The sequence below is a fragment of the Hydra vulgaris genome, chromosome 15 (assembly GCF_038396675.1).
Source record: "Hydra vulgaris chromosome 15, alternate assembly HydraT2T_AEP".
Classification (NCBI taxonomy): domain Eukaryota; kingdom Metazoa; phylum Cnidaria; class Hydrozoa; order Anthoathecata; family Hydridae; genus Hydra; species Hydra vulgaris.
Window position 1 is genome coordinate 8,010,641 of NC_088934.1, and position 16,612 is coordinate 8,027,252.

The following is a 16,612-nucleotide window of genomic DNA, read 5'->3' on the forward strand; positions in this document are numbered from 1 at the left end:
AATGTTTAAGGCTGTTAAAATGAAAATCTAAAAAAAAAATTTGAAGACCATAGTTTTAAAGTTATCTTAAATAAGTTTTTAAAAAGAAAAAAAATTTTTTTTAAGAAAAAAGTGGGTCATGGTCCCAGGTGCCCGAGCCCCATGGACTATCTGGTCGTCTGACCTGAAACAATTTTAACGCATGTTCATCAGGACTACACAAATGCTGAAAGTTTCAGTGCCGCAGCTTGTCTGGAAGATAGTGAAAAGTCCATTTTAAGATTATGCGCAAAAAAGTGGGGCACGTGCCCCCAGCCCCCTCCCCTAGTGTCTTGGGCCCTTTTTTAATTTTAAAATGCTCGTTTATCAACACTATATAAATACAGAAATTTTCATAGCTCTAGCTAGTCTGAAAGGTAGTGGAAAATGTATTGCAAGATTCCGCTACAAAAAAGTGGGGCCTGTGCCCCGGTATTCATATTTGGAAATCCATATACTTGCAGATCAAAATTCTTATGTTTTGTGAAAAATCATAAAATTTAGAATAATGTGTAAAATTTTTTTTTTTTGATATCATCAAGGCCACGTGGGTTTCTTGAGCATCAAAATCAGGTATATAAAAAATTGCTTAAAGTTATTTAAATTGATAATTACAGGTACTTAAAAATATTATTTTATATTTTTGATTATTTCATTGGATTCTTCAACCCTGAAAATAGTCAGGTACAAATTTTTAAGTCAAAATATCAAATATTTTTAAAGCTATGTGACTTGGAACCTTTAAACAAAGTTCTCAATTCTAAGAGGACAAGAGGGGCCTGGCCAAGATCAGTTGAAAGTAAAATGATCATATTTCAGGATCCTCTTGGAGCTAGAAGCTAAAATTTTCAAGAATTTCTTGTTTTACTAAGTACTCTCAACTGTATAAAAATCAGCAAAATCTGAGACGTATGGTGACATTTTTGAAATTTTCTGGCTCAATTGACATGTAATTACCCTAAGCAACTTTATTTGTTTTTTTAATTCTATTTCTAACCATTTTAAGATCTGTAAAAAAATATATCAATAAAAACATATGTTTTTAATAAATGCTAATATTTAACATAATAATATTATGTTAAATATTTTTTAATTATTATGTTAAATATTATTCTTTTGATATTATAAAATAATAGTATTATTATTACTAGCTTATAACATAAGTAGATTTAAAAAATGAAATGCTCAAAGCTATTGTTTGTTTATATATAGTTTTTTTTTAAATTATAAATACAATTCCATTCGTTTAACTGTATTGCTTATAAACAAAAACATGGGGCACTTCGTCTTCTATGGGGCACTTTGATCCTCCGATCAATGGGCCCCGCATAGTCAAAGATCAATGTACCCCAATAGGTATAGGTAACATATTGATAGCAATATCTACTGTATAAATTGCAGCCAAATAAAAATTATATATTATACTATACACCTAACACTTACAAATTTAAAATAAAATTGTTGTTAACCCATACAGACATCTAAATAAAAATATATTTGAATTATAGTACGATTTAAAAAAATCACTTTTTATGACGAAAAACAATATTTTCTTTATTTTTTTTGACGCTGATAACCTTATGAAAAAATATTACGAATAATCAATTAGGGAAGCATAATGGTTAATTAAATTGCAACCTCACTTCTAGTAAGGCAAAAATGAACGAGTAAAAGCCAAAAGATCATACTGCCTCGGCGATCAATGCGCCCCCATCTCCCCTACTCTTTTTAATGATGTCTTAAAATTTGTTTAGCCTGTGTTTTTAAATTGCGCAAATATTAAATTTTAATAAGTTTAATTTTAATTTTACGAAAATACGAAGTGCGCAGATTTCTGCAGTATACCTTTATTAGATAAAGTAGATTATTAGCTTACATTAGTAAGCTAATAATCTAATTTTGTAAAAGTTCTATATCTTCACAAGATATAGAATTTTTACAAAATTAATCTACAAAATTCTTGTTGTATTATATGATTAATTAATGAAAGACGCAAAATTTTTAGACATAAATAACTTTACTAAAGTAACTTTTAAGACGTAAAAATTTTAACCATGTATATCTTCAAAAGTTATACATGGTTAAAATTTTTGCGTCTTTAACAACAAGAATCTTATATTGTGTTTAGTATAAGTTATTAACTTTTAAATAATAAAACTCAAAGGGTGTAGGTATTGTAGTCTTTAGGGGATGAGATTGTAAACTTGACATGGACCATTCTCATCATGGACCAAAACTCAAAGGGTTTAGGTATTGCGACCATGTCATGGTTGCAATACCTAAACTCTTTGAGTTTTTTTATTTAAAAGTTAACAGATTTTTTATTAATTTAGACAGTAAAATAAAGTAAACTAAGAATATTGTTATGAAACTCAAGTTCCTTATATTAGCCTATTATTATTTTTCTAGTTTCCATTAATAATCTAGTGTCACCCTCAAATCTGACCTATTATTTTAATGTTAGCAACATTTCTTGTCTTTCATTATTCTGTCTAATGACTGAACACTTTATAGTATTTGCTCGTTGTTCTGGAGCATCTTTTAAAAACTTAAAAATTGATAGCAGATTTGTTTATAACGCCTCTATACCAATTTTTTTGTAATTTTCACCTTTAACCTTTTCTCCTAACTGTAGCCACTTTTCTGGAAATTTTTGCTGTAGTACTTTTTTTCGAAATCTAATTTGTCTTTGCAACTTCATTACAATTTCATTTTCAGTACCTAAGATTTGCTCCATATCCTCTTTACACAAAATTAAACCACCATCCTTCCCACCACCACCACCACCATCCTTCCCAATTTCTGTTGTCAAAAACTCTTTTTCTTCGCTTTTGTTCCTTTATTTCCTTTTCTAAGTTGCGCTTGTCCATCTTCATTTGTACTGCAACATATTTGCTTTTTTTTCTCTGTACTTTCTGATATATCCTTTTCTATTTCGCCTTGCTGGTAAAACTAACCTTGCCAATTTTTCCTGGTATTTCCCATATATCCAATCAGCTGTTTTGTTATTGTTAAACATGATGACACCGTCTGCAGCTACTGTTGTCATGTTAGGTTTCATTTTTAACCTGCGGTCATAAGAAGCAAAGTCACGTTCAGACATAACGTTAGTACGCGGACAGTTTTGAGTTTCCTCAAGGACACCAACATCTGGATTGTGATATTTCCCTCCAGGAAATTGGTCTCTTAACTGACTCTGGATCATAACCGAACGCGAACAACATATAACTTCAAGACATTCTTGTGTTAAGGCATCCAAAAGTGGGTCATTACAATTAAAAAACAAACAATCAAACAATTCATCCTTAGTGAGATATTTGACATCAATAAATGTAGAACCACTTAAAATTATTGATGCATCAGAAGAACAACAAACAAAATAATTAAACATTTGCGACCAAACGGTATTCAAAGAAAAAATATGACTTTCCTCTTCAATAATACGAAAAAGAGATCCTGATATCAGTTTATTAAAAATTCCCAGAGCTCTAGTTGAAGCATGAAAAATTATGTTGTTAATATCATGCCTAATTGATTCATGAAGGAAATTTGAACCATCAAGATTAAAAACAAATTCTTTAAGATGATCTTTAAGAAAATACGTTGCTCCACCAAGTAAAAATATAATGTTAAACCGATGATGCAGAAATGAAACCATAAAATGTTTTGAAAACTTTTTACGCAAAAATGGCCTCCATTCATCAGCTTTCCCGTTCCGTTGATCGCCATGTCTATAGCTTGTAAGTTTTGAAAGTTCATACAAAATATCAAAGGTACGTGAATTTTGAGAATTTATAAAACCACCATGAATACTACCTTCCTGCTCAACCACTTTTTCCTATTCTTTGATTGCTTTTTCTGCATATTTTCGTAAACTATGGATAACATGTAAGCCACAAAAAACATGATGCATTTGAGAAACTTTTAATTTTTCATTTAAAAGTCGATCATAGTTTTCAACAACAAAAGGCAAAATTGCTTCTCTCCAATGTTTAAATTGGCTAAAAAAACTTGAATTAACTATGGTGCGATCTGTCATCAAAGATTTGAACGAAAAAATCTTCCGAAGATCATCCTCATAGTTTTCCTTTTCAGGAGAAAATATTTGAGACATATCAGTGAATAAATTGATGACGTTGTAACTTGAAAACTACCAATCTCTCTAAAATTATACTTTGTGCCATCTGTATGAAGAACATTGTGTGTACTATTCAATATAGCCTCTCAACCTGAGCTTTTGATAAAAGCTTCATTTCACTAAAAAATTCAGCAGCCAACGATTTTTTTGGAAGTGTGCCACATGAAATTCCAGCCATTTTGTGTAGTACAGTTCTGATAACTGATTCAACATTGTTAACAGAAAGATTTTTACTTAAAAGGTCATAATATACAGAGCGAATTTCATCATTATATCTACCTCCTTCAAAAACATCAATTACATTTTTTTCAAAAAAGTTAACTCTTTCCTTCAGCTCTTCTGAAAGATTTTCAAAGTAACTTAAACTCTCCTTTAAGATTGAATCATTTGTTTTATCAGATGTTTTCAAAACAGTGTTTTCAATTTTTTTCTTAAAATACCATGCCTTTTGGCGATCTGATTGTGAACGTTTTCTAGCCAAATCAATTTCTTTTTCTAATCTAAAATTTTTTTGCAACTATTGGTTAATCCTACAATCCTTTCTAATTTCTCTTTTGTTGACATTTCTGACATTATATTTTGACAAGATTGCTTGATATTTTCTTTTATATTCATTAAATCTTTTATTAATTTGTCTATTTTGTAATTTAAGATGATTACTTCTCTGTTTGTATTTTTTTATTTGATAGGTCAAATTACCTGATAATATAGGTAGTTTTTTATCTGAATTGGAAACTGGCAGATTCACTTCATTAACTTGCGCTTCAAGAAGAAAATTTTCAGAACCATTTCCTAAAGGGGTGTATACAATAAAGTTTGGGGTAACAGAACACAAAAAATCATCATTAGCAAATTGCAAGTTGAAATCAGAAGATACAAAAATAGTAATTTGATTTGGAACAATTTCACTATTGTGGATAGAAGTTGGGGTAGAACAAGCATTAGAAGGTGACAAACCAACAACATCCGGAAAAGCACCTATAAAAGTTAAAGCAGAGCTTAAAAGATACTTTCTTAAATCAAAATTTTTGGCACGATTTACTTTTGCAATAAAATCTTTTGACTTTTGAAGGTACTTGATCAGCATAACTCTAGATATACGGTATTTAAACAAGGACGTAAAAAATACTGAAAGATTTGGCCATGTCAAGTTAAATTTATCTTTTTCTTTACAAATTTGTAAAAAATGGCGATTGGTTAAAACCAAATCTGGATTTTTGAGGGATATAATGCCTCCATTAATATTTAGATAATCCATAACAGTGTCAGAGACTAAAATTAAAAGTAAACTTAATTTAAGTGACATAAAGAAAAATAAGGGGTGGATTATTTTGGTTTCAATAAATAGAATTATTAAAATGAAAAAAATTTGTGCTACAGCATTCCTAATTTATAATTTTGACTTACTTTCTTGACTTATAAATGGAGCAACCATTTTGGTGAGACTATTGTTAATGTCAACACCTAAAAAAAGGAATTAAAATAATTATTACAAGAGTTCATAGTAGTTAATCAACAAACAAATAGAGGCAAATAAATATTAAAAGAAATAAAGAATTTCTTACACAACTCCATTTTCATAAGCTTCTGTTGAATACTATTTTTAGATTTTTGTTTTGAAAAAAACAGTTTAAATAAGAGCAACCTGTAGTTAAAATAGTAAAAATCAAGATTTGAACTTTCTTGAAGAATGCAGATCTTTTACCTGGGAAAAAGTAAAAGATGTATTTTCATTTGATTAAAATTTTAAGAATTATACTCTCACTTTCAATTTAATTTTCATAATTTAACCAAAACAAACGCAAAAATCAAAACAGATAACGTCATTAAATACGCAAACAAAAACATATATATATACACATAATTTATATATGCAAATCCTAAGTACCAATTCTTTAGGTAAACTTAAATAAATACTTGTTTTAAATAGAGGAAAGGCTAAACATGCAATTTCCACCTGGACGTTTTTCAAAAACACTTTTTTTTCTATATAAATCAACCATGACATTTTTAAACGCGGAGAACTAAAATTTTTTGTATAAATGTTAAAAAACGTCCAGATTTCATTAGATTCCTCGTCCTTTTTTTAATAAATATGGAAAGTTTCATAAAAATTAGATGTGTTTAAGATCTTAGGAATCCTTACCTTCAAAAGCTTCGTTTTAAAAAAACGTTCCCGCGGCAAGTTTTTTTTAATGAAAAGTGGTCTCAAGATATGGGTAATATATAAATCAAGCCACACAAAGCTTAGTACTTTCTATATATGGTTGGAAAGAGATTGAGTAACACTAACTGATGCAAAAAACCTCAAGGCGCTGGCTTAACTACACAAAAAGATATAAGAGAGCAAAGTTTATGAAAATTACGTGTTTTTTGTCAAACGTCAAATGTTTTTTGTTAAGCCGTTGAATCGCTATATTAGGGGTTAAGGGACTAATATTTAGAGTTTGCTTGTTTTCAGCTGAAAATTTGGTTTGATTAAATTTCAGCTAAAAATTGAAAAAAAAGTTGGAGCCTGATCAGGCTCCAATCACGTAGTATTTCTTAAAATTACCTTACTTTAATCTAGTTTATCTTACTAAACTGATAATAGTTTGTTTGACCACCAAAAAACCAAATCTGCGCTACTGTTAATAAAGTGTTATGATGAGATTCAGTAACACTCTTTCTAAACAACATCATAACACCTAATAGCAGTAATGCAAATCTGTTTTTTTGTTTTGTTTTCTTTTTTTTTTTTTTTTTTGATTCTAAATATGTAAACCATCAAAAAAAAATATTTATAATCGAACAAATGAATTTTAATGGTTAACAGTTAAAATTTTTTGATTAGTTATAAATTTTGTCCCAATAACTTGAAATTAAAACTTGAATTGTATCGTTAAATAGTTTTGTGTTTAAAAATGTATTTATTTTTTTATTTATGATATATTGATGCTATATTAAGCCACAACATATTCAAGAAAAATTGTTTGTATACCTCTAAAGATTTTTGGCGGCTTGTGTCACTAGATCAATTCATTGCTGTTTCTCTCAGCATTACTGTTTGGACGTCAGTTTTAGTATAATGTTTCATCAGCAACACATTAAAGGTTATACAAATATTCACAGTATTATTGATTTTTGTTAAAGGTTTTAACATTTCGATTTTTTTCTTTTAAAAGATGTGATAAATAATTTGTTTGTAATTTTTAAACTTTAGAGAGATTGTTAAAATTAAAAAGTGTCCCCCCCCCACACACACAGATATATATATATATATATATATATATATATATATATATATATATATATATATATATATATATATATATATATATATATATATATATATAAAGTTCAAAGTGTGTGTTTAAAGAGATGGAACAGCCCCTCCGTCTTTTAAATTATTGTCATTTATATTTTTTCTGAAGGTGTACTTTAGCTATCTCTAGTGATGACTTATTTACTATTTACATCCACAGTTGTTTGCTAATATTAAATCCCTAAATTGAATAATATATTAGGTGAAAAAAATTAAAATGAGTTAATTTCTTGTGTATAATAAGAAACATAACAATAAGAAATAATTATATGGGAAAAGTATTTAGTAGATATTATCAAAGTAATATGAGTATTTTAAAACACTATAGCAATTTTTAAATGATTTTATTCCAGCTAATTTTTTTTTACTTTCTACATGGTCTTTTTTGCAATCAGCTGTTCGTTTACCTACATTTACCAATTCTGATGATGATAATAATGAACATCAATGATGATGTATGTTTTACTAATATTATGCTTCAAATGTCTTTATAGATGATGTTCATGATTGAAAAGCCCCTTTCACATTCTTACAGGTATGATCATTGATGAAAAATACAAAAGTTTTAACCTTGTCAATCAGAATTGCTTCGATGTTTGGAAAAATGACCACAAGTAGATATAGAGCTTTCATTTAAAAAAAATCATCAAACAAAAATTTGCATAGTTCTTTTAGCAGAACTTATGGAAATTCTTGGAAAGTTTATATTTCATTTTGTTTATTTCTTGTCCACAAATATTGCACTGGTTGTGTCAGGAAGTATTTTTCATAAACAGATTCTATGCATGACTTAAAATCTATCTCCAGCTTGTTATAAAAGATGGCTTGATCAATTAAAGGTTGATTTCCTTTCCTTTCTAATATATTCACATCTTGGAAAATACCATTTTTAATGGCCAGTTTGACTTCAGAAACCTTGGGAACTCCTACAAATTTTCTTTCTTTAAAGATAGATATGAGACAAAAGATTATGTCAATTGCTTTTGCAAGTGTGATATTTTTTAATTGTAAAAGTTCTGAAGATAACTTAAGTTCTTCCAATGTAACATATATTAATACCAAGTTTTTAAAAAATGACACACAAGTTTCTGTGCAAGGCTTTGAGTCCCATGTTGGATCTATTAAAGCATTTATAAAATCCAAATATAATGATTCAAAGTTGGGTAAAATGACCTTTACAGTTCGCAATGTTATTTCACAATAAAAAGAACTTTATTAGTAAAGCGTAAAACGCCTTATCTATTTTAATGCAATTCGACATAATTTGTGTACAAACTAATTCTTTTGATATTTACAGTTATGTCTTTATATTATATACTAACATGTCTATATACATATACAATTATTTACAAGTAATGCTAATTGGTCGTTAGCTTTAAAACAATCATTAACTATATTTATACATTGCATTTCCAATGTTACTTGCTTGTCTTAGTTCTTGCACAATGATGAAACAACCAACTGTGCACTGAGAACTCGCTCAATATTATAAAGACAAATTTTAAATGCTGTAAGAAAAAGCTCTTTCTTATTTTTTGAAGACAGAGTATTGTACTAAGAATAAATAGTATCAATGCTTTAACTGCATTAAATTATGCCAGTTTATGATAATGACTTAAGCAAAGCACCTAGCTAGTCAAGAATACTTCTGCTTGAATTGTTTGAAAATTATTTGATCAAGTCACTACAAAGGCAATGTCACTACAAAATCCTAGTAAGTTGTTGGATAAATAGGAATCCGAAAAATCTTGCAGATTAGGAATGTTTAAGAACTTTTACTACAAGGTCTTTTGGTAGATTGGAAAGTACTTTTAGACTTTTGATAAGTTTTCAATTTTTTGGGTTCGTTCTCTTAGGAGCCAATTCATAACAATTGGAAAGAAAAGAAAGTATATGGGCACTGATTTGTACAAAGGTAAAGGAAAGAGAAAACGTAATAGGAACCATAGATAGGGTTATGGTTACTCAGAAGATCTAGAGTTATTGCTTACTGATAAGTTTAAAGTTTTAAAATATTCAATTAAAAGTATCAAAAAATCAAAATCAAAACCTGTAAAATTTTAAAGCCTTTTAACAAAAAGGCGCTTTTTAACCAAGTCCAAGACCTGTTTTTATTCCTTGAATAAGTTCGAGGTAATATTTTTGATGTTTTAAGTCTAATGGTTGAAAATCCGCGGCAATTTTTTTTTTATCAATTGAACAACATTTAAGTCCTCATAAAAATGATCAACATGTAAGTCCTTATAAAAATGATGCAACTACATCGATTTATGTACGAATTGATGCACTTATTCAATGAAACTTTGAAAAATAAAAATAAATAATAAACATAACTATAAATAAACAACAATTATATTTAAAAAACATAAAACTACTTAGAAATTAAAACTAAATAAAGTTACTTAGACATTAAAATTAATAAGAAAATTTCCCAAACGAAGACTTGAACCTTCAACCATGTCGGTCGCGCCTCAAAAAGTGACATTTTTCCCAGCCGCAGAAGTACACAATTTTTATATTGTTAAAAGAATCAGGGTATTTTAATGTTTTTTGCGTACAAATAAGAGTTTTATAATGTAAACATTATTTGTACACATCTACAAATAATGACTTCCTAATAGTAATGCACAGTTCACAAAGTAAAATAAAATAATAAATAATATACAATTCATAGTATACAATTATTATGCCTTGTAATTAATCATAATTATTATAATGCCTTGTAATAACTTAATCAATTGATAATAGCATTACACTTTAATAATAAATATATTATTAGTATCGTTAGTATTAGTATTATATATGTCATTTCACAGGTATGATGAAATACTTATACTTATTATAACATGCCTTGTTTTTTTATTAGTATTAGTATTATACTAATACTAACTACAGTTAGTATTAGTATACCACACTACTGTCGACATTCTTATATTATTAAATGGCAACCCTTTCACTGAGTCCTCTTTTCCATATCTTTTTGGATTATCGTTTGCTACTGACCTTTCATGTAAACAAAATATACAGTTGATTGCTAAACTAGCATCTGCTGAGGTTGATTCTCTAACATGATCACCATTTTCTTACTCTTGATTCCATTCTCTATTTCTACGAATCTCTTATTTGTCCTTGTATGGAATACTGATGTCATATTTGGGCTGCTTCTTCTAATAATGCTCTTTTTCTTCTGGACAAGGTCTAAAAATCGTTGTGAATATAGTTGGAACCGCTCTATCTGTTAAGCTTGAGCCACTTTTCCATCGTTGTAAAAAGGTATCTCTTTCTCTTTTCTACAAATTCTATCATATTTGCTGCTCACAGGAGTTATCATCTCTAATTCCATTAACAAAAACTCTTTCTTACCTAAATCATCATTCAGCTCTAAAATCATCACTCAAGTCTCATTTATTTACTGTATTTGCCTCTGCATGCTCTAAAAACTTTTATTTGTCTGGTTTTTTTACCTGCATTTTACCCCTTTAGAACTCCCTCTCATTTTTATGTTTTCTTGATTCATACAACCTACGACTCTTTAAGTCTTTTGTCAACTGTTTCCTTGCTCTGTAACTCTATTCTTTTTTTTCCTAGTAACTCTCAACTTAATAGTGGTTGCTTGCAGCCTTGTTAGGAATGAATCAGAATAAATAAGTTTATATATATATATATATTTATATATATATGTATCTATATATATATATATATATGTATATATATAGATATATATATATATCTATATATATATTAGGGATATGACTTTTTTGCAACCTCCTGGGCCTGTATCGTAATTCAATGAACTTTTATGTAAAAAGAACGAATAGATGTTTCATTTTGACATATTTTGAAAAAAGGTCACCCCAAAACCAAAAAATCGAATTTTCAATAGGTACACTTTTGTACAGTAAATGAATATTAAAGGCTGAAGATGTTGTAAGAGTCATACTCCTGTTGTTATTTTATTTATTTATGCAACATGTACTGTGATATAACAAAAAACATTATGTGATATATAATTATACAAGTATTACAAAATTAACAGTATCAAAGCGTCTAGTACAACAATATACATAACTGTCTGTGTCTATAGGCCTACTGTGTTTAGTACATGGGTCACATGATGCTCACGTCTCATAAAGAGTCTAGCGCTTATTACTTAGAATGAATCGAAGTTGCAGTTTGTCTTTCTTTCTGCAGGAAGCATACAGGTCTTGCATCACCTTGATTGCACGTTCAGCTATCTGATTACTTCGTGGTATGTCGATGACGGATGGCTCTTTCTTCCAGTGATTTTTGAATGACTGCAATGCCTTTTTGTAAGGCTTCAATACATCAGATAAATTCTTGAAGTCATTGTCATTGTACTTTTGACTACTAAACCAATGTTCTGCCCACTCATATGAAATGAACCTGCAAACCTTCTCCAAATTCTTTCTCGCTTCAGGCATAAGAATGAACGCCAGAATGGCGAGAATGGCTCTTGAGTTCCATCTGGCATTGCTCATATTAGGAATGTTCTGAAAGTGAATCAGAGGGAAGTTTCTTTGTTCTTCATAGAACCTAAACACTCTTGTTAAATGGTACAAAAACTTCATATCGTCTCTCCACCCTGATTTATCAAGAATTTCTACAGTTCCATTCACAAACTTATCCTTCAGTTCATCATACTTATTCAACAGTTCAGACACAAATGGGTATTCAATGTTTGGAGATTTGGTATCACCCCCAAGTTCTTCGTCCATCACCAGACGGAGAATCCTGTCTAGTACGTGATGCTGACAACCGATAAATTGTGGTATTGTGACACCCTTTAATTTAAACATACGTTGCAACTTCACAACAACTCCATTTCTCTTCCCAGTATTGACGTTTGTTGTATCAGTAATGATCATCTTAATTGAATTCCACAAATTGTATTCATCAATAAGTTTGGCAATTTTTTCAGCAACAGTTTCAGCTATGCCATCTTTTAAACGCAGTGCATCAAGTTTCACGTCAGTTCTCTCATTCTGAAGTACAACTACCTGATATTCCTTATCATCTATTCGTTTGCCATCAAAGTGTAAGGACCACTGTTCCATTTTAAGTTGTTGTATCATTTCTTTTTTTAATTTACCTGCCTCTTTGAATATGGACTTGTAAATTGCTGATTGACTTGGAGTTGGAATATCAATACCTTGTTGTGATAATACATTGCATATTTTAGCAGCTTTCTTTGTGGAAACTCCACTTGATGTAACCATACTTACAGCAAATTTACTTTTGTAGTGCTTTCTAGTTTTTTTCTGAGTGTCCTCATCATCGTCTTTATCACCATCGTCGTCTTCATCATCTTCACTCTTACTTTTGCAGTTTTCAGATTCAGTACCACTGTCTGTGGTAGACAGGACTTGTGATGTGGAAGGTATTGCTGTTCCAGACTGGACTTTCCTTCTCTTGGAAGGGTGAATGGTTTCTTTACTTGCCACTTGTCCTGTTGAGTACCCCACCTGTCCTTTACTTTCTTTTTGTAGGTGGTATAGACGTTTATCTTCCGAGGATAACCACTGGCCATTCACTTTCGTGATGTCAAATAATGCATTGAGAACATCATATTTTCCACGCTTGACACATTCATCATAGACCTTCAGCACCTTCATAAGCTTTGCTCTTATCACTTGATCAGACACACGTGGAAAATTCAGTTTATTGTCCCACGATTTTGTAATTTCCTTAGAAATTTGGTCTATTCGTTCTTTTCTTCCTTTAACATATGCTCCGAGAAACTGGTATCTTCCTACGATCTGCAATTGAAGTGGTATTCTGGATTTTTCATCGAGTGAATGTTCTTCTACAGCCACGCTTCCTCTTCTTCTGTGTGACTCTTGAAATCTCACCAAATTTTTAGTCCAAGTCTTCTTGTTCTTTGTTACTGTGGTATGACTTTTCTTGTGAGACATCATATAATATTGTTACGACTTTACGGATAGCTGAGCGTAAATATCCGTTTAATAAAGTCGTTTAATTAATAAAATACTTTAACTGTATAGTAATCCAATTATAGTTCGATAATCCAGTCAATGTTGATAACAGTTCGATAATCCAGTCCGTATCCTAACGATAATGCTACAACTACTTATACTTCGTACACTTACAGCGTCTTTAGTTCGCTACAGTAGTTCCTTATTAGCTCAGTTTCACCCAGAGTACTTCATAGAACTATTCACATTATCAACACTGAGCTCTGACAGCAGCTCGCTTATATAATTATTTAGAGCTTCCAGAATGTTCTACTAAGTTCTATAATCTTCTACAGTCTGTTACAGTCGTCTATATCACCGTGGTAACACAATGACGTCATCACATAACAATTCCTTGTATTTGCCGGCACACGGCCGTTTCGTTGCCATGGTAACGTAAGGCGTTATATTTATAAATTCATAACAAAATAATGAAATAAATAGAATTAAGCTGAGAATTAAGCTTAAGATTAAAACATCGGTCAAAAATGAATGTATAAAAATGGTAAATCAAATTTTTATTTTGGGGGTGACCTTTTTTTGTTGCAGAAAGCTATTTGGGCCTTTTTTCATGATTTTAGGTAAAAGTTCATCGATTTATGATACAGGAAACATTTTATTTGAAAAAAAATTAAAAAGTCATATCCCTAATATATATAGATATATATATATATCCATATATATATATATATATATATATATATATATATATATATATATATATATGTATATATAAATATATATATATATATATACATATATATATATAAATATAAATATATATATATATATATATATATATATATATATATATATATATATACACATATATATATAGTACATTAGTAAAAACACTTATATATATATATAAATATATATATATACATATATATATATATATATATATATATATATATAAATATATATATATATATATATATATATATATATATATATATATATATATATATATATATATATATATATATATATATATACATATATATATAGTACATTAGTAAAAACACTTATTTAATTTTTGATTACTTCAACACTGTGTTTCACCATCAGTAGGTTCATCAGAAGGAATTCTTCCTGATGAACCTTCATCAGTAGGTTTATCAGGAAGAATTCTTCCTAATGAGCCTACTGATGGTGAAACTCAGTGTTGAAGTAATCAAAAATTAGATAAGTGTTTTTACTAATGTACTATTGCTCTGTTCTTTTAGAACATTGAGCACTCATACAATAATAAAGACAATTTCTTTTTTGTATGATTATGCATTTTGCTTAGTTGATTGATAAACTAGTTTGTCATACTTTAAAATTGTTTAAAATTTTAACTTATATATCACATCAACATAGCATATTTTCTCCTAATTTCCGAAAAGAATATAAAATCAATTATGAGTTCATAAAAGAGTATGAGTGAATTGAACAGAAACGATAGCAATAATTAAAATTTTAGTCTAAACAGTTGAAAAACAATTTTTAAAAAATATAACTCTTTTTTGGTTCAAGGTTTATTTAAAAAAAAGATTTCAATATAGTTGTCACTATATCTTTATAGCTTAGAGATATCATGGTTGAATTTTTAAATTTTAATTTAATTTACAAAACACAAGAAAAGTGAATAAAGAAGGGCAATAAAAAAATGTTATATTTTATTCCATTATTATATTTTAGTCATATATTAACACTCAAATAGATCTTGCAAAATTGCTACCTTCATTTCAAAATTTTTTAAGCAAACATCAAGATACTTGAATAAAGAAACGTGATGGTTGCGAAGGTTGTTTTTTCTGCCATTTTTTGCGTTGCTTGCAAATTATTGGTTTGACTATATCTGGAATAAACTCAACAAAAATTTGATTAAACAACTAATAAAACTGGAGAATAAAAGAACGAAGTCTGAAAAAAAATAGAGGAACAAAAACCAAAACAAAAACATAATAACAAAAACTCACTAAATAGAGCGCACACTAATAACTCTGAGCGAAAAATAAAAACTGCAGAGTAACTTTGAAAACTATTATCTCGACTTTACAAGTATCCAACTATTCAAAGTTTAATTACCTAAGTCTTTTTAAATGATTTGTTACTCTCCTACTTGTTAATAAAACCATTGTAGAAATTTTTATATACGATAACATTTTTATTCACAAAGAAGAAGAGAAATGAATGAACTTTTATAATAATATAATTAAGATCATTCATTTTTATAAAACAACTGATGTATAACAGTTTTTTATATATTGTTGTTTTATTAAAACGATTGATTATAGTTTAACATTTGAATATTGTTTTTTATTTATTATTTAATTAATTACTGAATTATTAAATAAAAATAAAATATTAAAAAATATTGAAAAAAAAAACTTTAGGTTTTTTTTTTTTGCGATCAATCCTTATTCACATTGCATAACAACCTAAGCGCATTTTACTGTTGTAACTCAATAGTTTTTATTATTTTATTTTTTGCTAAAATAACGACAAGCTATGACTAAAACAAATTTAGTGGTTTATAACATAAATTTTGCACATATATATTAATACTCAAAATTTTCAATTTAAAAAATATTTCAAATTTTCTGCAAGTTTTTAAAATGTGCAAGTGTAAATATAAAGAGACTTGGCTATTTGTCAGGCTATTTGTCAGTCGATGTAGCAGCACTTTGTTGCAAGTCAGGATATAAGATAGTCAATGTAGCAACACTCCGCGCATGATTTACAGTAAAAAAAAAACAACAACATTTTATTAAAAAAAAATAAAAACATTTTATTAAAAAAAATAAAAATAAAAACATTGTTTATATTGTTAAAAACATTCTGGTCAAGATTGTTTTTAAAAACATTCTGGTCAACTTAATTGACCAGAATGTTTTTAAAAACATTCTGGTCAAGATTGTTTTTAAAAACATTCAAATGGAAACCGCCTATGACATGCGCCACAGAATTTCAACTACAACTATTGAATGTGACCTTGGAATTCTTATCTCAAATGATCTGAAAGTCAGACCGCAAGTTGAAAAAGCAGCATCCACAGCCAATTGCATGTTAGGAAGGCTCAATAATGCTTTCCTCAGTAGAAACTTAACTTTGTGGCGCATACTCTATATAACGTATATCCAGCCACATCTAGAATTTGCCATTCAAGCT

The 16,612-nt window shown here is 28.8% G+C and overlaps 1 protein-coding gene across 1 annotated transcript in view; it reads left to right on the plus strand.

Annotated features, from left to right (window-relative positions):
• The first annotated feature begins 7,084 nt into the window (after nucleotides 1-7,084).
• Nucleotides 7,085-16,612, plus strand: part of LOC136072106 (alanine--glyoxylate aminotransferase 2, mitochondrial-like) — a 37,111-nt gene continuing 27,583 nt past the window's right edge. The window contains exon 1 of the mRNA XM_065820421.1: nucleotides 7,085-7,248. Coding sequence (XP_065676493.1) covers nucleotides 7,224-7,248 — 25 coding nt within the window. The 5' untranslated portion in view covers nucleotides 7,085-7,223. The remainder of the gene's footprint in view (nucleotides 7,249-16,612) is intronic.